At 45.1% G+C, this 23,362-nt stretch overlaps 1 protein-coding gene across 3 annotated transcripts; it reads left to right on the forward strand.

Annotated features, from left to right (window-relative positions):
* The first annotated feature begins 40 nt into the window (after positions 1-40).
* On the forward strand, positions 41-17,157 carry FAM114A2 (family with sequence similarity 114 member A2). 3 transcript variants are annotated; one of them, XM_048859862.2, is made up of 15 exons: positions 43-195; positions 1,278-1,322; positions 2,639-2,862; positions 3,964-4,063; positions 4,728-4,823; positions 5,168-5,280; positions 6,137-6,271; positions 6,472-6,630; positions 8,188-8,311; positions 9,473-9,552; positions 10,559-10,687; positions 10,906-11,045; positions 11,898-11,970; positions 12,865-12,918; positions 14,632-17,157. In XM_048859862.2, exons 3-15 carry the CDS (start codon positions 2,653-2,655, stop codon positions 14,731-14,733), a joined length of 1,515 nt encoding a protein of 504 aa, XP_048715819.2. In that variant the 5' UTR covers positions 43-195; positions 1,278-1,322; positions 2,639-2,652; the 3' UTR covers positions 14,734-17,157. The 3 variants fall into 3 exon arrangements, with proteins under 3 accessions (XP_048715818.2, XP_048715820.2, XP_048715819.2); XM_048859861.2 differs by lacking the exon at positions 1,278-1,322 and having other exon boundaries at positions 41-195; XM_048859863.2 differs by lacking the exons at positions 1,278-1,322; positions 12,865-12,918 and having other exon boundaries at positions 41-195.
* Positions 17,158-23,362: the final 6,205 nt, after the last annotated feature.

Below are 23,362 nucleotides of genomic sequence, written 5' to 3' on the forward strand. Positions count from 1 at the left end.
CTGCGGCAGGGAGATGCGGCTTCCGGGTCAACGTGCCCTTCCGGGGTCAGCGCGGGGGCGCTCCTGTTTGTCCCGCAGTCTCTATGGCGCTGGTCCTCCAGCGGTGCGTGTCCGCGGAGGGCGTGAGGGGGCACGGCTGAGACGTGGCGGCAACTGTCACCGGCGGAGGCGGCCGGGCCGGGGCCTGCCCTGCAGGTGAGGGCCGGGGGAGCGAGGGGAGGCCCTGGGGGTGGGGAGTACCAGGGGGCAGGGGTGGGGAGTGCTGGGGGGGATCCTGGGGGGGACAGAGGGAGAGGGCTGCTGGGGGGGATCCTGGGGGGCAGGGGTGGGGAGTGCTGGGAGGGATCCTGGGGGGGACAGAGGGAGAGGGCTGCTGGGGGGGATCCTGGGGGGCAGGGGTGGGGAGTGCTGGGGGGATCCTGGGGGGGACAGAGGGAGAGGGCTGCTGGGGGGGATCCTGGGGGGCAGGAATGGGGAGTGCTGGGGGGGATCCTGGGGGGGACAGAGGGAGAGGGCTGCTGGGGGGGATCCTGGGGGGCAGGGGTGGGGAGTGCTGGGAGGGATCCTGGGGGGGACAGAGGGAGAGGGCTGCTGGGGGGGATCCTGGGGGGCAGGGGTGGGGAGTGCTGGGAGGGATCCTGGGGGGGACAGAGGGAGAGGGCTGCTGGGGGGGATCCTGGGGGGCAGGAATGGGGAGTGCTGGGGGGGATCCTGGGGGGGACAGAGGGAGAGGGCTGCTGGGGGGGGATCCTGGGGGGCAGGGGTGGGGAGTTCTAGGGGAGACCCTGGAGGGGGGACAGAGGGAGAGGGGTGCTAGGGGGGATCCTGGGGGGCAGGGGTGGGGAGTGCTGGGGGGATTCTGGGGGGGACTGAGGGAGAGGAGTGCTAGGGGGTACTGGGGGGGTGGGGGTGGGGGATACCAGGGAGCAGGGGTGGGGAGTTCTAGAGGAGACCCTGGAGGGGGAACAGAAGGAGAGGGCTGCTGGGGGGGATCCTGGGGGGGACAGAGGGAGAGGGGTGCTGGGGGGAATCCTGGGGGGCAGGGGTGGGGGGTGCTGGGGGAGACCCTGGGGGAGCGGGGTGCTAGGGGGGGATCCTGGGGGGTAGGGGTGAGGAGTGCTGGGGGAGACCCTGGAAGAGGGGGTCAGGGTAGAGATGCTAGGGGGGATCTGGCGGAGGAGGGTTAGGGGGCCAGGGTGGGGTGTGTTAGGGAGGGCCGCGGGCAGGAGGCCATGTTTGAGAAGATATCTAACAGTGAACATGATCTCTCAAACTAGACCGTGTTCTAGTCAATTTGGGGTCGTGCGTTTTCATCTGGGTGGGTGAGTAACTGGGAGCATGAATGTTGAACCTTGGGAGGGAGCTGGAACGGTATTGCACTTGTCAAGCTTTTTACATCCCGTGTGTGATGGAGAACGTGTGTCTAAATCCCATGGGCAAGGGCTTGAGGCTGCATGTGTGTTTGTAAAATACCAGGAGCGTAGAAATGTCTCTGGGATATGTAGGTGGGGAATGACGAGACAAAGCGGGAAATGGGGTCATGCACCTAGGATTTTGGAAATGTCATCTTAAATTGACAGAATAGTGATTTGTCTCTTCTTTTTTACTAAGAGAAAGGTGACCAGTGCATTACAATGTAACAAGCTGATCTGATTGCGTCACCAGCGGACTTTCTGGGACTTATAAATAAATGTAAAATGGAATGGTACTGTTTTGATTTACCAGAGATATTTTAGTACACCAAAGTCGGGCTGTTTAAAGTCTGATTCCCATAGCAGCCATAAGCTGGCATCTTTTTGCACATATAACGAGCTTCATTACAATGTCTGGTGTTGCATTAACATCTAACTTTTAATTATTAACTGACTTGGAGTTAATGAAGTTATGACTGTTTGGCCCATCAATGATGGGGAAAAATCTCGTTTACAAGTGGTGGTTTATAGGTCCTTATCCAGCAATTGGATTTGTATGGCAGCTTGCGACTTCAGATGCAAGTTGCCAGTGACGATGAATTTCCAAATTGTTTGTACGCTTTAAAAAGCTCTGCTATAAATGCACAAAGCTCAAATAAACGTGCTGCAACTTACTCAACTGCCCAAGTTCTAATAGTGCTATTCTTTCATATTTGGCAAACGCTTTTCAAAAACAGTCCACCAAAGCCATCTGGGTTAGCGAGACAAGCCATAGATTAAATTGTCTGCACACCCTTTGGACTTGTAGTGCAGCACTTACAGATATTGCTCAGTTCCTTTCCTGCTGGGAGGGTATGGCTCTTAGATAGCGTGATCTCTCGTATTTGGAAGTTTAAAGTCCTGTCACACTGTTTCCTGTCAATCATGCGTAACTCAAACTGACTGAGAGAGCATTCTGCTTCCTTCCCCAGACCTGAGGAAGAGCTTGAAAGCTTGTCCCTTTCACCAACAGAAGCTAGTCCAATAAAAGATATTACCTCACCCACCTTGTTTCTCAAAACATTAATTGACATATAGAAGGCGAGTGGGAGCCTATATATGGGGAGAGGAAGAGAATAACAGTGTCTTCTCACTTAGCTATTCAAGAGAGCAGTGTAGTATTTTAAAGGAATGTCAAAAATATCCTAGTGGGTTGGTGTTATTCTTGGAATCACTTTATTTTCTAGGAGATGTTCTAGTAATGTCTGAAAAAGATGGCAGTGAAAGCCTGAAAGTAGGTGCCTCCCAGAAGGATGAGAATGGACAGACAGTGGAGGAAGCTGGGTCCGTTAAGAGCAGTGGTAGGGAACAGGATGAACCTGAACCTGTGGCTCTGACTCGGAAAAGACCCGAAGCCAAACCCTCCAGCAAGCCTATTGCTGCAGAAGAGCCAGTGGATCAAGCCCTGAAAGTATGTTTCTGTGCTGACTCTTTGAAAATGCAGATTGGTAAATTGCACAAACTTTGAACACAGCAGAATTCTGGTTGTGTTGGAAACAATGATGAAGCCCTTTCATGTAGAGTTGTGGCAGAATAGAGTTTTGCACTGAGAAATCCTGAAAATGAATTATTTTAAATGTCATTGGTTTGAATGGGTTTTGCATCAAACCTGGCAATTGGGTCTCTGACTTCTCCCCATGAGTGGCAGAAAGTCATGGCTTTATATTAGAACTGCACAGATAGGATAGCTAGGAACTGGCTTCTTCTCATGGGGGGTTAGATAAGGGTGGAACAAATGACATTAGAACACTGACTGTACTAGAAAGGGACAGGATGGGGGGGAATGAACTGTGAACCTTTAAACAAAAAAACCAAACAGATCTTCCTCTTTCCTACCTTCCTTCCTGCTTCCATACCCCAACCTTCTCACATTTTGCAACCCCATTTCTTTTTTCTTAAAGTAGAAAAGTTACTTCATGGTCAAATACAGATCGGATAGCTCACCATTAAACTTTGATATTGCACATCGTTCCTGAGAGAGGGTTGCATGCAGAAGAGGAAGGTTACAGGGTACCAACATTAACGCTTCTGCTATTCATTTCTGCTCTCCCTTTTTCTTTCTCCGTTTTTATCGCTAGTACAGTAGTGTCCAAATTCCTTCCCTCCCAACTCCGAAATAATGCCCCACCTAAACTCCATTTAGGGTTTAGGAAGAGATCTTCATTGGAAAGGGGAAAGAGTACCCCACATTTGCACGTTCTTCCGAAGCATCTGGTTCTGGCCACTGTCTGAGACAGGATGCTGGAGAAGATGGACCACGAGTCTGATACAGTGTAGCAATTGCCCTGTTCACTTATTCCGGCCTTGTTGCAGGAGGGTGAACTTAACCCTAACTGAGTAATTGTATGATACTTATTGAAGATCAAGGAGGTCACAGATTGATATGTAATATGTGTTCATGTTGGCTGAAGTTCAGTGTTGTTACTACTGTTAAAAAAGAGGTTCTCAAAGATACAGTTCAGAGATCAGTGAGTCACTTTGCTGTCTTTCATCTCTATTTCTCTAAATAAAGGTCTCTGATTCCACTGATGCATCTCAGACAGGATGGGGATACTGGGGGAGCTGGGGAAAGTCACTTCTCTCCACTGCCTCTGCCACAGTAGCTACAGTAGGTAAGAGCTGCTGGCATTTTGCTAATTCGATATAATTGGATCAGTTGATGATTACCTGTTCTGCTCATTCCCTCTGGGGCACCTGGCATTGGCCACTGTCAGAAGACAGGATACTGGGCTAGATGGACCTTTGGTCTGACCCAATATGGCCGTTCTTATATTAACTGTTTTTTGCAGTCTAAAATCAGGCTTCAGTTTTCACGAATGTCTCCAGCTTATGCTGTCTTGCTTGCTTCAAATTCAGAAGCAAGAGTTGGCAAAAATCAAGCACTCTGTTCAAAATACAGGGGAAAAAATCAAAAAGCAAAACAAGAGGTAGGGAGAAATGGACAGCAGAATATCTTTCAGGCTTTTAAGGAGCTGGCACAAACAATGGCCAGCTGAGGTATTAAAAGACGTGACAAATTTCTGAGACTTTCCCATCAGTGGGATACAGCATAAAGCTGCAATGTCAGATGAATTCTTTATGCTGGTCAGTAAGCAAGCCAGACTGCAACTGCTTTTAGTATTGACTGTGTGGTTAGTGCTTATATATCTATATCTGTATCTCCAGTGGACAGTCCCTGGTGGTTAATCTTATTTCTGATTCAATCACTGCTTTCTTAGTGGCTAAAGTGAATGCAGTTCTGTTTTAGAGTTGAAGTAACAGCATTGCCTTCTCTAGGACAAGGTATTTCGAATGTCATCGAAAAAGCAGAGACGTCCTTTGGGATCCCCAGCCCTAGTGAAATCTCGTCAGAGGCCAAAGTTGTTACAGGAGGTCAGTTTTTATTATTAAAAATAAAAAATGTAATTTTTGAATTTCTCCAAGTGTGGTCTAAAAATAGCACCATCTTACACTCAACAGGTCTGCTCAATGTGTACTGAGATTGACATCTGTTTACTACAATAATGTTTCAGTGCTTATTTCTGTTAGCTCTGCAGAGTCTGAGTTATAGCAGAGTGATCTTAACTCTTTCTGTCTCACGTGCTGTGGCCCTCTCTTCTGTCTGAGATTTGTGCATTTGCCCGCCTGAAACAGACGATATCTATTTACAATCTTAACTTTTTTGTTGTTTGCAAGTTTTGAAAAATAAAACACCTTTTCCCCCCTCTCTGATGCAGGAAGGCAGAGAGCTGAAGCAAGCATTACAGGCGGAGTTGGTAACAGCAGTTCCTCGCCCATCAGTGGAACTTTCGGAGTTTTATCCACTCTTTCTACAGCTGTTCAAAGCACAGTGAGTGGGCGGGTGGGGAGCCTGGGAAATAGGCTAACATCACTTATCTTTCCTTGCACTGAAGCCTCATACCAACAAACCTTGATTCTACTCTTTAATTTATCCGGCCTTTCTTTATGGCCTTCAGATCTGTAGCACAGAGTGCTCTGCTGTCTTTTCTGGTTCGCTGTAGAATAACGGGCTAAATTCAAGGGCAGATTCATTCCTGGAGTAACTCCACTAACTTCAGTGACGTTTCTAGGAATGACTCCAGTCCTCCTCTTCATAGTACTCGTGGGATTGACCCAAATTACTTGGGGTGGGGGACGACTCGTCCTACTGACCATAGCTAGTTCCAGTGGGACTCTTTACCCTCAAGCGTAAAACTCTGGCGTGCAGGAGGCAGAGCTTTCCCGGTGACTGGCCCATGACTCTAGAAGAGAAGCCTCACAACCAGCAGAGCAAAATGCAAAGCCCACTTCTTCTTTTTGGTTTTCAGCAACCGTCTAATAACACACTTTAAAAACGGATAAATGAACATAGTCGAGCTTCTTCTGACTGAAGGGAAGAGAGAGAAGGATTTTTTTAATGTGTGCATTTTATAAATTCAGGGTGGCTGTTGCAACTGTGATGGTGGGCCGTATTCTCCAGCTGAGCACTCCCATTAAAACATTGGCTATTAGAGTCTCTTCCTTGTTTCTCATGCTCTTTACTGTATGGGGATCGGGGTGTCTAGCTTGGGCTTGAAACACGAGCATTTGGCCCACATCACTTCTGGTTTAAATCATATTTTAATAATACATTTAAACTAACTGTAGCTAGACAAACAGAAGTATTGTTTACATGCATTCTGTCAATTTGCAAATCTGCTTTCTAGGGGAAGAGTGTTATTAGTGGCGGTTTGGATGCCTTGGAATTCATTGGGAAGAAGACAATGGACGTGATAGCTGAAGGAGACCCTGGATTCAAGAAAACAAAGGGCTTAATGAACAGGAATTCCACACTATCACAGGTATTAGTTTCTCTCCAACCCTGACAGTGAGACTCTCAGCAGTTTCTCTCTCATTTTTTTTTCTTCCCTGTGTTTTCCTTTTAAGGAACCTTCAGTATTAGCATCAAGTGAACGCGTCCGAAAATTGTTCACTGGGGCCTTCGCCTCCCTTAGCCAATTTCTCTACGTGCTGATTTGACACCTCCGCTTTTCCTTTTCAGGTCTTGCGAGAGGCAAAGGAGAAAGAAGAGCAGCGGACAGCTACTGAGGTTACCATGGCTACCGAGAAGCAAGCCCATTATGGGTTACTCTTTGATGAGTTTCAGGGTCTTTCACATCTGGAAGCCTTGGAGATGCTTTCCAGAGAGAGTGATTCAAAGGTAATGGCTTTGAGCAGTTTCCTTTTTAGTTCCTATGTGCAGCTGAGGAGGGAAAAGGTTATATTTATGCACAAAAACCTGTTTAAAAAACATTATTATGGTTGCAATGTCAAGCACTCAAAATTTGGGAAATGCCAGAATTAAGGTTGCCGGTGCAACCTAATTTGGCCCCCTTGTGCGTATGCATTATGATATTGTCTGATTGTATGATCACACGTAATTAACTCCATCTCCTCGCCTCCTTTCACTCCCCCCCGGCTCACAGACTCGATGTGCTTGCCCAGCCAGTACCAGTTTTTGCACCCTTCAGACTCCTTGTCCCAAATTATTCTGTCTCCCCAGTTGCTCTGAGAGCACAGGAGAGACAGTCTTCCTCCTCTCAGTACACATGCCCAGATCCAGCACAGCCCAGAGCTGCAATTGCAGGGAAAGTACTGCTCAGCCTTGGGGCTAGAGCATGCATCTGTAGACGTAATCTTCAGCTAGAATTGAGCTGCTAATATCTAAGAAGTCTCCAGTGAGCATTAGCAAAGTGCAATACGAAAATAAAGACTTATAATTGTCCAAATTGGGGTGGATTTTCACAGGGGTGGCAGGAGGCACACTCCAGACACAAGGGATACCCCTCCCCTCTGCCAAATTTCAAGTCTCCGCTCCAAAGAATTGGGGTGCGAGAGCATTTAGAAAAAAAAATTACCAGAAGTTAGTGAAGATGAGCAGAATGTATTTTCCCCTGGAATGGCTGAACCATTCTAGCTGAAATCTTCCCAGAAAAATGCATCTTGAGGCAGACAACTTGGCGTGGAAAACTTCAGCCCAAGTGGCTAAGCAACTGAAAACAGGGTCGTCTTATGGGAAGTGTTAGGCAATCTTAATAATAGTGCCACGAGCCTCATCTACATTATATACATAAAAAATAAGTCTGATGACTTGTACCTTCAGGCTGAGCAGAATGCATGGACAGGAAATGGAAAATGGTAAGCACCAAGCCAAGTACAGTATGTTGTAGTTTAGCCTGTAACAAAGGAGCCACTCTCTGGTTTTTGTTTTCTTTAAATATGAATTTTCCCCGGCTGTCATTTGTCCTCCGGCCAACAAGCTGATGCTTCTTCATTCGCAGCAAACGCCTGTGCTCAAGTAGTTAGCGGCAGGTACAGCTCTCTAGTGTCACCTCAACCCCTGATTCCATAAACCTGACGCTTGATTGGCTACTGGGTCACACGATCCCTTCCTTGGACACACAATTCTATTCTTCCTAGCTTTCCTGACGTGTGGGCAGTGTGATATTTTTCAATCTTGGTGATCCTACTAGGTTAACACAAATTGTATCCCAGCTATTCAATTTTTGGCAAATATCAACTGAAACATGAAAGATCGGGAAGCCCGGTAAAGAATCAATTACTCTTTAATGGGGCCTGGCAGAGAACTCTGTCCTAAAGGGACAGCTGCATTTGGTATCAGCATGTCATTAATACTGCTGCACTGTATCATTTCCATCTTGTTTCTCTTTCCTGTTGTATTTATGGCTCTTTTTATGGCTGTCTTGCTCTTAACTAGGTGAAGTCAGTTATAAATGCCCTCTCTGGAGAAGAGTTAGACATGTTAAAAATGGAGTTGGAGCAGCTCAAAGAAGCATTTTCATTAGCTGAGTTTTATGATGATGAAGAGGAAGAGAAGAAGGGTAAGTAAGGGGACTCGCGTTTACAGGCGGGGAGGCTGGTTTTTAAACTCCAATTTAAAACCAACTAGCCTTCCACAGCAATGTGTGAAAGGCCCAGGGTTGGTTATTATTCAGCTGGTCCCTTGATCCTCAACCTATCAGCAGTTGGGAGCACTGTTGAAAGGCAGTGCCCTTAATCTTTGTGAGGATAGGGAGAACTCCTCCTCTGCAGGGACCCATTGACAGTGCAGGAGTGGAACTGATAGGCTCATCCAGTGCACCTTGGACAAAAGAAAGGAGGTCCCTCTGATGCAGGGTCTTATGAGAGAGAAGAAAATGAGGGGTGGGCTTGTGGTGGGGGAGTGAAGGGAGAGCTATGTAGGAAATCCCAAGAGATTTACTTCTTCCCAACCGCCTCGTTTCCTGGCGCTAAGGGAAACCTATTAGTAGCATTATCTGACTTCAAAAAAGGCACTTTTTTTGAAAGGTAAAAGTTTCTGCTAGTGTTGGCCACATAGTTTGGAGGGACATCGTAAAGCTCTGAAACAACCTGCACAGCAGGGAGCATCCAGTTGTTGAAGCTTTCACTAATTTGAACATAAACGACTTTCTTGTTTCGATTTTATCCAAGTGGCCAAGCAAAGAGGGCTGGCGCATTCAGTGTTAGGTACTCTAGAGCCTTATTTATAATTTTTATCTTTGTACATGATGGATCCAACAGGTTTTTTCCTGTTTTTGTCAACATCTGGCCCTGCATATATAATAGGAAAACCATTGGCTTTAAATGGCCTTAAAAATTCTCTAAGGTGCTGTGCAAGCAGATGTCTTCTGAAATGCAGAATTTATGTTGTTTGTGGTTGGATGCTAGCTGTAAAAATAGAATTACCTTGGCCGAAGGCTTGTTAGTCTTAGTGACATATCTATAGGCCCTCAAAACCAAATAATGCCCAATAAATTGCATTAAGAAAAAACAAGTTTGAGGAGTTTGAATCCTTTGTTGAATGTGATTTAAAGATGAATTAAATGCAGCCATTGGTTGTCAGCAGTTGCTGAACCCTTGAGGCATGTGGACAGAAACAAGCTGCATGGCTATACACTGTATATTTCCTGATTATCACTTATTTGTGTAGTACAGACTGTCTTACTCTTCCGAGTCTTGCCAGCCTGCTTTGTTTCCTTCAGGAGATGAAGATTTCACAAAGGAAATAACTGCGCTTTTCTTCGAACTGCACGTCTCAGCCAAGCCGGACAAATTAGCCACAGTGAGTTAGCTTTGTGTCCTCTGATGGCTGGTGGGTAAAACTCAGGAGACCAGGTCTTGAACTCCTGGTGAAGGTGTTAAAAGTATGAAGCACTGTTCTTCCCCCTGTGGATTACAAAATGGTAAGGAGCATTTAAATGTTGGAGCCCTTGATAAGATGAGCCCAGGTCTCATAAGAACGACCATACTGGGTCAGGCCAATGGTCCATCTAGTGTCCTGTCTTCTGACAGTGGCCAGCGAACAGAACTTGTAATGATCAAGTGATCCAACCCCTGTTGCCCATTCGCAACATCTGGCTTTAAAATCATCTCCTAGCTTTAAAAGTGTGCCTTCTTCAGAAGATTATATCTGTAACAATGGCCCGTTCCGTTGAAGCTACGGAAAAGGAGCAAGGGCTGTCTCTCTCTATATAGAAAATATATATATATAAAAAAATTACAAATGTTCCTTATATGTTGTTGAATAGTTCATAAATGTCTCCAGGGTTCTCAGTACTGGAATTATCAAGTATCTTATTTACAGTTCATGCACTGGGTTATTGCTGATCAGTTTCATGATCCCATAACCCAGTGTCTGAAATCCTCTTAAGGCAACTTCCTCTCCATCAGACCAGTTAATACATTTAGAGGAATGTCTCCTTTTCTTACCCTCTTACAATACCATTGTGGTCCACTGAGTGGCACTAACGTCTGTTGGAAACCCTAAAAAAAAACCTCTTGATCACAGTCATGCATTTAAAACAGCACATGTCGTGGTACGTCTTGTAAGAAAGAAAAACAAGTACCAAAAGTACATGTGCACAGTAGCCAGTTCCCTTGTATTTCACTCGACCCACTGCAAAGTTCAGCAGGTAACTGACTTGCTTGTCCCATTTCTTTCCACCAGTGTAGGGGTAGTAACCATTTCTTACAAAGAGATCCTCTCTTCCACCTTCTACAGAGTGTGGGAGGATCTCATCCCAGTCATTAAGTGCCATGCTGATGTGTCTGTGCCTCTTATTACACAGGCAAGGAAATCTGCTCATGAATGGATTGAAAGACTCAACATGGAAACTCCAAAAGAGAGGAAAACGAGCAAAGAAAACCAACAGCTGGATTCAGGGGATGCTGACCGAGATGTTAAAACATCCGTAGAGGTAAGTGGGCAAAGGAGAGAGAGAAAATGAAATCTAACTGTGGAGGGGATGTCAATCTAGGATAATGTGCCAACTGGTTGCTTATGGCTTTCAACCCACAGTTAGAATCTTTACATTAACTCCTAGAGATGGGAGTGGGGGAGGGGGCAGAGTGGAGAGAAGTCTTATTTTAAAATAATAGCAAACCTATTAGAATGAGCTCTTTGTAACTCCTGCAGGATATACATGCATTTGCCATTAGAAGTCTGGCTCAACTGACAGCCTACTCCATTGAAATGTTCCACAAAACTGCAGCATTAGTCCTACATGGTCAGAAGCAAGAGGTGTCAGCCACAGGCCGAGCCAAAGCCCTTTCACAGTAAGTCCTTTGAATTATGCTATAGTACCTGGTTAGGTTTGCATCCTGCTGTTGGTGTAGGCATTGCTGTGTGGGTTCTCTCCACAGTTCTCAGCCAGCAGTTTACGCCTGGTTGCGTTTATGTTAGAAATTGCTAAGGGCAGTATTGTCTTCACTAAACAGAACTTGACTGTCTTTTGTATATACAGAAATTTCTTGACAGGAACACATGGAGAAAGGAAAATATTATGTGACTGTTTTCATGCTGCTCTGAGAAGTGAATTCTGCCCTAAACATGTGCTAGTTTAGTAGACAGGCATTTAAAAAGAAAAATACTGGAGCCCACAAAATACTCTGTTTAAAATAGTGTAAAGAGAGCTATTCTCTTTATATAAAATGATTATTCAGTATCGTTTTGCTAGCCTGTTGCTAGCACATTAGATGCCTAATATTAAAATCATCCTGAGCAGACTTATCTCCCTGATACTGATTATGACAAGCAGGGACTTGTTTTATTAAGAGGCAATTGGTGAGCATGTAAAAGAACTATTTCTCTTTTACAAACAAGACGACACTTCCTGCTTGTAACTAAAATAGCAAGTTAGTAATGTTCCCTTCAGACCAGGCATTCCTGTTCTCCAAAATCTGCTTCCAAGTTTCAGCTTTGTTCTCTTGTCAGATATTATTTAGAACTTCTCATTCTTTAGACGCTTTGTTGTTGGACCCTTAAACATTTATATCTATCTTTTTGTTTTTAAAGAAAAATGTACATTTGGAAGTGGGTGATTTTGTTTTACAGATGACAATGGCGAAGTAAAGGGGATTTTTTTTTAAAGTGCCTTTACTACATAATTTTCCTTTTTGCTTTTCCAGAATGACTATTGTGCTATGCAAAGAATTGTGTTCTCTATCTAAAGAGTTTACGAGGTGCTTAACAACTGCAGGGGTAAGACCTACTTCTTGTTTAACAGGAATGAGATTGGTTGGTCCCGCTCAACCTCTTGCTGCATTCAAAACAGACTGTAGTGTCCCTGAAATGCCCTCATGCCCTTTTGTTCCACTGCACAGCTTCTCATGCTGTCGCATCTTCTGTATTTTTAAAATACACAGGTGTGTTATCGGTGAGCTTTGCTGCATCCTAATTCATTACGACCTTCAGATTTTTCACATTATCAGCCTGTAAAGCTAGTGGCTTTTCAGCCTGGATTGGAGTTCAAAGTGAACTTTACTGAAATAAAGTCATCCAGCTCAGACAACTCTTTCCATGCTTTGAGGAGACTAAGTAGCTAATGGCTGTGATGATGAAGGTGTAATTGTTGTAGGGTATTATGTACCCCTCTCACACACTGGTAGCCGAAATGGTGGGGAAATTCTGTTGTATGCGTCTATGGTTTGTGGCCCACCTCTCAGGGATACCTCCATGATCTTCTCCTCTGCAGAGACAGAGAGCTGTCTCTGAAAGGAACCCACCATTTGCATATATGCACAGTGCTCAACTCATACACAAGAGCTTTCCATTGTTCTAAGCCTAGTTCATACCAGCCTACAGTTGCTTTTGTTAGAAATATGTCACATTAGCTTGCTTTAATTCTCCCCAGTTCATCTGGAAGTTCAGTGCACATCATTGTATATAGAATGCTTTCGGTATATGCTGGGACTTGTGCAAGTCTATATTTTCATATTATGTCCACATCCTCAGCTGGTGTAAATCAGTGCAGCTTCACTGACGGTGAAAGGGCTATGCCGATTTCTAAAGTAGGTGAGGATCTGGCCCTGTGTTTTGCTGAAAGGAAATGCAATCAGATTGTCAAGTACTATGATCTGTCTCTAATCTTTCCAGGTCAAAGAGAAGGCAGATATGCTTAACCCATTAATCACTGGAGTGTTTTTGGAGGTCAGTTATGATACACTTACAGCTACTAATGTGGGAATATGGACAGACTAGTCAATCCCCACTTCATTATCCCTATTCATGTCCAGTTTTCTAAACCATGGCTTAAGACTGCTTCCCCAACTGGTAATTTACAAGTCTTAATAGATATCCGAGGGAGCATTGCTACTATAATCTGTGCCAGATGTGCAATGTATTTGGTAAAGTATAAACATGATCCCTTCAGAACAGTGTAGAGAAGATGCAGCAGAAGGGAATGTCATTTTGTAAAATGTCTGCCTTTCCTGTCAGCTAATTGGCAATTCTCCTTCAAACAACTCCCAAATTTCAGCCGGTAAACATAAGAGATTCTACAGATTTAGACAAAACAAATTAGCTTGTCTTTCTAAACATAGTAATTTAATAAGATTTTCAGTAGTAGTCTTGCCAAGAAAACTGGATTCTTGTGGATTTTTTTCAACATGCATCTTTCTTGCAGTTAAATAAGCAGTAACCATTTCTCAAATAGAAGCAAGATAGAATTGGAATATTTGCAAGCTACCAACAAACAAACAAACGTGCTAAAATATTAGAGACAGTCCTTACATGTTTAATCCTGGCCTATTAATGAGACTGAACTCAAACTTTTCAGAGGGCTTATACTATTTTTTAATTTTTCTAGAGAGAACTTGTTCTAAATTGATGTGATGAAAAATCCATGTCCATTTGTGTGGATGGGGAAGGGTTACAGCTTTCAGATAGTCACATGGGGTGTGAAATGTTGCATTAGAAATTTCAAACTTCCCCACTGAAAGTTTAGTTCTGAATAGCTATCCCCATTTGCCTGGAGTACCTGAGTAGGGGTTCTGTTGCTTGAAAGCAAAGGATTTATTATTAGCAGAAATTGCTGGTTTCTGTTTTTGCAGCTCGCTTTTCCCTCAGGATCTGAAGTTCATGCGTTCAGGGGTATCGCCTGAGAGCACAGCTGATATTCACAGTCCAGGAGGCTGTGGGGCTCTAGGAATTGCTAGAGCTGTGCAGGCCTGCCAATAGAAAAGTCATCCTGTTTTCTGTTAGAAACTCAGCCCAAGTCTGTTGAACGCCTGTAAAGCTTCCAACTGGACCATGGATGACTTGTGTAATTTGGCATGAAACTTTGTTTCAGTTGATGATAGATAGCTTTGCGTGTGAGCTTCCAACCTGAAATGTTTTGTGAACCCCTGTGGCTCAAAATGCTAGACTTTACCACAGCTCCAGCAATTACAGCAACGGGCTAGAAACGGCTGTGTTCAGACCTTGGACAAGTCACATCATTCAGTGTGTGACAATCCATATGCTTCCCAACTAAAGGGATTCCCAAAGTGGGTAACTTCTAACTGAGGGGGTTAGGAAGAAATGTTCCCTGTTGGTGTGTGCTTCCTTTCTACAGCAGAGTTTCTTATGCCTTCCCCTGGAGCAGCTGGTACTGAGTATTCTAGGGGCAGCATACTGAGCTAGGTGTATCAGCTCTGAAATGGTATGGCAATTCTTGAGAGTCAGTTGGCCACCTTTTGCCCAGTGGGATAAACTGGGGTTTAAAAAGTAGACTTAACTGAAAAGAAATTGCTGCATCTGAAAGTAGTAGCCTGATATTGCTTAGGTATATTAATAATCAGTGACCGTATAGTACACACACATCAAGCAGTAATGAAGACTGGTAGCATGAATGTCTCTAATGTAGTTTGTTTTGTTTTGTAGGCTTCAAACAGTGCTTCGTATATCCAAGATGCCTTCCAGCTACTCCTGCCTGTGCTACAGATCTCTCTTATCCAGACTCAAACTGAATTATCCCAGCAATGAATGAATCCTGCTAGTCAAGCAGAAACCACATCTGCCCACTTGATCATTCCCTTGCCTGGGAATGGGGTAGGGACAGAAAATAAACGAAGCTTTAATCACTGGTACCAGAGTGGTGATGACAAAATGCTGACTGGCCAGGTCTTAGCTGTACAATTTGTCAAGAGACATGAGGGATGCAGTTAGCATAGTCTAGGCATCTGGGCAATCTGGCAAGTTAAAAGTGCAGGTTGTTTCTTTGGGTAAGTCTACACTTAAACCACTACAGCAGCGCAGCTGTGCCTCTGTAGTACTTGAGTGTAGACACTACCTATGCTGACTGAAGGAGTTCTCCCATCAGTGTAGGTAATCCACCTCTCCAAGACGCAGTAGCCAGGTTGATGAAGAATTCTTCTGTCGACGTAGCTGTATCTCTCAGGGGTGTGGATTTTTCACACCCCTGAGAGACGTAGCTGTGCTGATGTAAATTCCCAGTGTAGACCAGTCCTTAGTTTTGGCTGACTGTTTATTACTCTTCTCTCTGCGCTCCCATAGCTGAGTATGTTAACAAGCTCTTTCAGGAACGACTATTTTGAGGAAGACTGAAGCTAAATCACTCTAGAGGAAAGACTAGGGTAACTGGTTAATGAGAATTTAACCAAACTCTCCAGCTGAGTTTGAATTCCGAGGCACATACTTCTGTTCCTGCTAAGTGTGTGCTGGGTACAAGATACGGCAAGGTTCAGGGTCTCAGGAATGACTTCAGCTTTGAAAGAACAGAATCTAAAGTCCCTGATGCTCTGTATATACGAAAGCGGCAGCTTGCTGAAGGGTGCTGGTCTCTTACGTACATACTGAGTTCTTGGATGGGGCTTGGGGATTTTGACGAAGACTGTTTCTCTCTTTCCTGCAAGATGTTTGCTTCAAGAAGACAAGGGTTGCACACAGGGTTACAGGTGGCCCCATTAGTGAGAAGAAAGCTGTAACAGGACTGATTTGTTCAGAACAACAGGGTGCGTGGCCCTGTAACAATAAATGAAAAGCAACCAGAAGGGATGTTCAAGTAACAGAGCAGAGAATTTCTCATTACCTTTCAGTACAACGTGACCCATCAGTCGTGGTCTGTGTGTACAGACGTTTGTCATGTACCACTGAAGGAGTTTCTTAGGCTACTGTATAAAAATGGTGCAGTGTACTACTTCCTGTCCCAGTAGGAGGCGATTAGAATACGTCCGAGAGGAAACAGCTTGACAATGGCACTGGGACGCCTCATCTGCTCCACAAGCTGCTGTTCCACACAGGGCATCTTTTCCTTTGTGCTTTAAAACTTCCTTATTTTGTTACTTTTTGCACTCTGTACCTTTTGAGCTTCTTCACTGGAAGGGAACAGCCTCTGCTGCACCGACAGGGAAAGAAAGAGGTGGCTTAAAATGGAATAAAAAGGGAGTCCCGGCAGCTAATGAGAGTAGACTGTCATACCTGCGTTCCTCAGTACTGGCTCATCAGTAATGATGAATCTCTAGTCCCAGCCTTAGCCGTCTCCAGGTTTTAGCAGGTCTTGCAAATCTCTACTCTTGGGTTCCATGCTTCTCTGTGCTCTGCTCCATTGATACAGCTTGTTGCCAAGCAGAGAGAGTTGGTTTTTACTATAGAAACACCTTTTGGCTAATAGCTTCTCCTATTTTGTATAGCTGGAAAAATCCTTGCTTCAGTTTTGGTTGAATGATCAAATCTGTGGATGGATTGACTTTTCTATTAATAAAACCATACATGGAATAAGTGTTCAGGCATTGCTCTGAGAATTGTACATCATATGTGGGGAGAGGTGTGGGGAAGGATCAAAGGGATGGGGAGGAAAGAACAACCCCCCCACCCCACCCCAACACACATACTCTATGCTCTTTTCTTTCACAGAGCTGTTCTATTCTGTATCGGTTCTTATACTGTGCTCATCACCATAATGTCTGAATACCTGTGAGTCATTTTTTCTGTGGCCAGAAGCTGAGTTAAATGCCAGTGCTGTTTCATGTATCATGAACTGGCAATAACTAATCTGGCAGAATTGCTCTGGGGTGCTAATGCAGTTGTGGCCCCACTCTTACCTTCCTTCTCCCCTGCCCTATGGCTGAGCAGTGTTTTTATATATGTATATAGGAGGGAGGCCAGAGCTCCATTCTCAATCTGGGGCGACAGTTGCCACAGATGCTATCAAGGAAAGTGCATTGATGCTTAAAGTATGCATTGTTTTCTCTTGAGCTCCCTGTCCCAGCCTCTGGCTGTGGTTTTGAGCCCCATATTTACCATGTCTTATATTGGTACTGGGGTGTTTTATCCCCCACAGTTAGCCAGAGAGAGACAGGCTCCTTGGTGGATGTAAATTCTCTGAGATGTGCTACTGTTTCAATGATGTAGACTTTATAAGCTCATGATTAAAAGGAAGTTTCTGCACTAACTGACTGAACACTATTTTTGTTCTGATGTCACTGTTCCAAAACCAAACACTGAGCCAGAATCTGGATTAGTACCATGAAGCTGACTGAGTAGTTCCTACAGCAATAAGAGAAATGCAAGAAGACAGTCCGAATTAGATGCGTCCGTCTTCACTTCCCTCTTCGACTGCTGCCGCTGGTCAGGTTCAGCTACCCCTGTTCACAGGGTATGGGATTTTAGCAAGTAGTCTGCATGTTTAGTGCCATTCTACACAGGCAAGCCCATTGAAAGCAAACGGGTGGCAGAATCAATCTCTGTAGAGAAGCAGGATTAGCTGAACTCGGGCTGCTAGTACCAGCGTAATTGGGTGTGCTCGTCTAAATCCAGGATGTCAAGTGGGAAATAAGCAATGATGGCAAACGAGGTATTTAGAAACCACCCTTGAGTCTTTGCAAAATGCCAACCTCACTGATCAAGCCGACAGGTTGAGAAATGCAGAAAATGATAGACGAGCAGAGCGCATGAAGGAGAATGGGTTTGGATGGGGCAGCAGCAGCTGCTTTTCAAATCCATAGGGGTCTAATCAGAAACACTCCAAACAGCTACATTTCTTTAAGGCGTAAGATGGCAGGACTGTCAGGCTAGATATTCAACAGGGATGCACTACAGTAACAAATAGCCAACGCTAGAATAGCCTCATTTTTGCTCATCCAAGTAGTCAATCAGGTTTACCAAAGAAAACAGCTATAGAGTCAATGCAAGTGTTTACTCAAAGGCTTTGTCTGGCTGCACTGTTTTCAAATGAATAGAGATCCTGTTACTCAGCCTTGGCTGGTGCCTGAACTTGATGAGAGCTGGAAGTAATGTGAGAGCTCCTGGTGCTGGTTCTTTGAGGAGGTGAGAGGCTTTCTAGACTGGATAAGGGTCAGATAAGATGGAGGCAATGTAGTGGGCAGTGGGAAAAATGTAATTATTTTCTTTCATTCAATGAGATTCTGTTACACGTTGACTTAGAAAACAGCCTTCCACCAGCTGCTGTGCTAATGTAAAAAAAAAGAAATAAAACAAATCTTTATTCGGTACTGGATGGAATTATGGATATTTCCTCCCAGGGCTTGCCTGGCTATATCCCTGCTTGTTAATTTTTTTATTATTAAGATATAAATGTGGATAATCAGAAAAATGTTTTATGCGTCTGGGGAGCGCAGTCAATTTCCAGCTGGCTTGCAAAGGAAGAAACAAAGGTCTGCTATCAGCACGTGGTGGCAGAAGGATTGCCAGCCAGGTGACCAAAACCTCGAGTGAGTAAGGAGCTGGGCTGTCCCGAGTGGCTCAGATAAACACTTAAATGGCATGACTCAGAACTAAAGAGAGAAGATGTGGGGGATAGTGACGCTGAAATCTTTCTCGAAGGTGCCCGAGTGCTAAATAAATCAGCTTGTCTACACAACATGGCAATGTCTTGGTTTTGGCAGTAGCTTTGTCCATGGAAGGATGGGCTCAAGAGTGAACAACTGTACCCTGTTTATGGACATGACTGAAAAGAGTCTCTCAGATCTAGATGGGAAAAGTTTTTGTTTGGAATAAATTTAGGTTTTTGGGAGGAAGGGTGTGTGGGAAAACTACCTTGAATCCACACACTGAAAGTTCCTTTTTTGAACTATCTGGCATCTTACTCTGCGTTAATTAAGCCCCTTTGGAAATGTTAACAGACTGCTTTAATCAACACATCCATGCTCCAACTTATCCTGGCAGAGGCTCAATGCAACAGACTGTAACAAGGTGCACCTGTCATTTGGGAGCTGGCCAGCTGTTTGTACACATCTCCCATGGCACTGCTCCAAGTCAACAATCTCAGTCTCCCAGCAGGAAAGGTGGGTAGTTGCATGCATGCTAATAGCCAAACTAGACATTCCACCTGGCTGAAATGTCTCAAAACTAACTTTATAGGCAATATTTCACTCCCGCTAGGGATAAGTACTTTGGCTGCATGGCTACCTTCCCCTCCTGCTTTGCTTGGTCTTCAATGCTCTGTTAAGTTCAGCACACATGAAAGTGATGAGTATCACGCTGAGCAGAGTCACGCATAGTTCAACCCCGGGAGCAAACCAACAAGAGTGTTTCAGCCAACTGTACTGCTACAGTCTGGCCTAGATAGAGAGGCGGCCTCTGACATAGTCAGCTCGTGGGCCTTTTACAGCTTCCTGGGCAATCACTGTCACATTAAATTATATCCAGATGATGTGAGAAATGTGATGGGCTCACGTTGACCCACGCGGTTTAAACAGCGGCGACTGATATTCTGCGCTAGCTGAAGCTTCTGAGTGGACATCAAGCGTAACCCCAAGTTGAACAGTTTTAGATTTAATTGGGTATGGGTCCTGCTTTTGAGCAGGGGGTTGGACTAGATGACCTCCTGAGGTCCCTTCCAACCCTGATATTCTATGATTCTAGAGTCCAGCCTGGAGCCGGCAAAGGTATGGATCACCATGATGAGGTCACCAGCAGAAAGGAAAAGCTGCGATCTCTACGTCAGAAGGCATGTTAAGCCACTGCTGTCACCTGAGAATTGCAACAAATGGGGTTGGATCCCGTTGGATGCTGAGATTGCAGACTGAGTCCCCAGGCTCTCTTCTTTCAGCTGAGAAATTTTAGGTGCACCTCAAACCCACCAACTCCATGCCATAAATGCTCACAGCAGATCACATAATTTCCCTGTAGCCTTCTTTGTCCTCTTCTAGAGATTCAAGTTTGTTGTGCTTACAACACTTCAAGCTCCCTGGGCCCAGGTCTTGGATTCAAGCCTGGTCTTGTGCCATAGCAGGATGGGCTTTTTTATATTTCATCTTTAAACTGTACTGATAGTTATAAGAGATGCTCCGGGTCAATGGCCAGGAATAACAACATGCAAAGCAGAGTTAATTACATTATAGCAATGCGTTCTTTACGATGCCTTCTAGAGTGATTCCTGCTGAGCGGTAAGCGTTTGAAGGCGTTTGCCTGAAGGGAGAACAGTTCAATTCCGGAGGCATATCTGGTGTAGCTGGGCTTGATTATTAGGAGAATAAACTTTGCAAATTAGAGCTGAGCTCTGCAGAGGCAGCCCAGCTAGCCAGCTCGGGGAATCTCCTCAGCAGAAAGGCAATGCCCATGAAGTTAAAGGCCAGCTGAATGGCTCCACTCTGACCACCCCATGTAGGGACATGCTGGAGACGGATTGGGCTAGAGTGCAATGTGATCTGGCTATAGGGTGTCCTGCTGCCTGCAGAATCCAGGAGGCACAAGGACATGCCCTTGCTGCCTGTACTCAACTCATAACTGGGGCCACAACTTGCAATGAATTATTTACTTTGTGAACTGAATCCTGTGTGTGTGAATTCTAGGGCAGCAGTGGGGGCAAAGAAACCTAATGTTTTAAGACTGAGCTTGATAAATTTATAGAGGGGATGGTATGATGAGATTGACTACAATGGCTTATGGCCCATCCGCGACTGCTATTAGCAAATATCTCCAATAGCTGGAGTTGTGACCCTTGACGGGAGGGCTCTGAGTCACTACAGAGAATTCTTTCCCATGTGTCTGTCTGGTGGGTCTTGCCTACATACTCAGGGTCCAACTGATCACCATATCTGGAGTCAGGAAGGAATTTTCTCCTAGGTCAGATTGGCAGAGTCTCTGGTGTTTTTTGCCTTCCTCTGCAGTGTGGGGCATGGGTCATTTGCTTGTTTGAACTAGATTAAATGGTGGATTTTCTGTAACTTGAAGTCTTTAAATCAAGCCAGAGGTTATAGGCCTATGACAGGAGTGGGTGGGCGAGGTTCTGTGGCCTGCGATGTGCGGGAGGTCAGACTAGATGATCATGATTGTCCCTTCTGGCCTTAAAGTCTATGAGTCTATGAATTTTCCCCAACCAATTTTACTTATTCAAAGTGGCAAAGGTAATTCCCACTTCCGGGGGTGCTGCAAGGCAGAATTCATTAATTCTTGTAAAGGGCTTTGCAGTTCCACAGCCCTTAAAGTATTGTCACCGTTCTTCCATTGTATCAATATTGTTGGAAATGAGGACGTTGCTTGGAAGAGGAAGAGCAGGGAGGAGCATATCCAGGCAATGTTTAGAACTAATACTTTAAGATTATTGGCTAACTACTGTCGTTAGGTATTTAGCTAGTTAGAACTTGGAATGAAAGATTGCGGCAGGGGCAGACATTAGAGGGTGCCGTACGTGAAAGGGAACTGTCCACTCTAAGATATTCATCTGTCTGTCATAGTGTTTCATGTGTCAAGTACACAGCCTTCCTGGAGTAGCTGTCAGCCTGATTGCATATGTGAGAGCGAATATGACATAAGTAGGAGAGAGAGATTCCTGTCTTAATGGCTCTTCAGGCATCCTGGTTGACCAGCTGCTGCCATAGCATTCCAAGCCAGGGGGTTTGGATTGAGTCTTGGAAGCCTGTTCCTGCTTCCTCTGAAGTCAATGGCTCAGCTCCCATTGTGCTCAGCATGGCAGGATCAAACACTCAATGTCCAGGTGGTGGGTGTTTTCCAACCAACCAACATAGCAGCCGTGACCTGCCTAGCGTGGGTCAGAAGTTCTTGAATGAGTCAGTGTAAGGCAGGCAGACAGGTTACTGCGCACCTGGGCTGGGTCACCTGTGTTTCCTGGGATACTGTGATGCCAGAAGAGGATGGTGGAACCAGTTTTTCTGCTCTGGCAGTGGAACTGGGGAGGAGACAGTACAAAATGACAAGACAGGAACTGCAGAGCTACGGCTACCAACTGAAAACTTGGGAGGCCACTTGCCTTTTCCCCCGCCAGGTAAGGCCACTTTCTTCTCCTCCTTGGTGCCTTTCTGGGGATTTACAGCCTGGCTTTGTTACTCTGAGCAGTGGGGAAATGCGGGGTGTGATTTTGTTTGATTTCAGGCACTGAGACACACACATTTTTGCTTTGAATCCTGTTCTGCAGTACTTCTGGAGTGGGGAAATTGCTGTTCAGAAAGCAGTCCACCTGGACAAGGCTATAGCAGGGGTGGCTGTTACCATTTGTAAATTCTTTGTGCCCACAGGAAATAAGTAAATACAAATTAACATATTTGCATAGGCTTTATGAATATGCAGCTTTGTTTTATTTGGTCTATAGGGCATTCTGGTTTGACCTTTTACTTTGGTTCATTCAGCCTCAAGGCAAAACTGCAGTTTGCCAATTACATGTTTATTGTCGCTGTCAGCTCACCCACTGTATAATCCAATAGTCTGGCGATGTGACTGCAGCCTTTTTAAAAATTATTTTGCAGAAAGTGGGGTGAGCATGAGAATGAGTGCAGGCTAGAACTGGCCAAACCAGATCTGGCTTTGGAAATGGATTAGAATATCTATTGCTTTCATCTCAGCCTCCACCCACACAGTCAAATGCATTGTAATCAAGCATTAAAGCAAACAAGCCTGGCTAAATGCGTGACACTGAGATTGGATCACCTTCGCCAGGGCGAGGGGGGTATGCCCTGCTCCTGGAGATCTAGCAGGACTGACTTTTCCCAAGCGAGTGGAGACTTGTGAGATGCGATATGGGTGACTCCCAGTTGTACATGCTCAGCACGGCAGCTTTTGGCCTTTCCTATTTGCTCACCAATAGCGGTTTCCATTCTCTGCTGATACAGATATGCAGCTGTATGGGAGGTTTGAGAAAGGGAGGACTCTGTGACTGGCTCAGTCTGCTCGCTGCACCCGCTTCCCAGGCAACGGATATGACCGTAACTCACTGCGAGTGACACTGTAATGCTGTAGCCCTTGGGGAGCTCCAAACAACTAGTCTCACCTTAACACTCAGAGACTCGTTGATTTTAAGGCCAGAAGGGACGGTTGTGATCACCTAGTCTGACATCCTGCATAACACGGGCCAGAGAACCTCCCCCGAGTGCTAATTCCTGCGTTAAGTCCATGACTGCTGGCTGTGCTGGAGTAGATCTTTTAAAAGGCCATCCAGACGTGATTTAAAGACTGTCAGTGATGGAGAATCTGCCACAGCCCTAATTTACGCTCATTTTTGAAACAGGAATGGTCTCATTAAGAGGGTTTCCATTAACCCAGGAAACTAACCATTCTGGAAGGTGTTAAAACATTCAGCGCCCATCCTTAACCTGCAGGTTAAAGGAAAGCAGAAAGGTGAGTGTTGGGGACCCAGAAACAGTCGTTTTAACGCTGCAAAGCTCAGATCAATCCTGAA

Source organism: Caretta caretta, chromosome 8, assembly GCF_965140235.1.
Source record: "Caretta caretta isolate rCarCar2 chromosome 8, rCarCar1.hap1, whole genome shotgun sequence".
Classification (NCBI taxonomy): domain Eukaryota; kingdom Metazoa; phylum Chordata; order Testudines; family Cheloniidae; genus Caretta; species Caretta caretta.

Bases quoted from the DNA above. Each gene is read 5' to 3' on its own strand.
- FAM114A2 (XM_048859861.2), top strand. From the start codon at position 2,653: ATGTCTGAAAAAGATGGCAGTGAAAGCCTGAAAGTAGGTGCCTCCCAG. The intron at 6,631-8,187 runs GTAATGGCTTTG...GCTCTTAACTAG, and splicing joins CCAGAGAGAGTGATTCAAAG to GTGAAGTCAGTTATAAATGC. The intron at 11,971-12,864 runs GTAAGACCTACT...TAATCTTTCCAG, and splicing joins GGTGCTTAACAACTGCAGGG to GTCAAAGAGAAGGCAGATAT.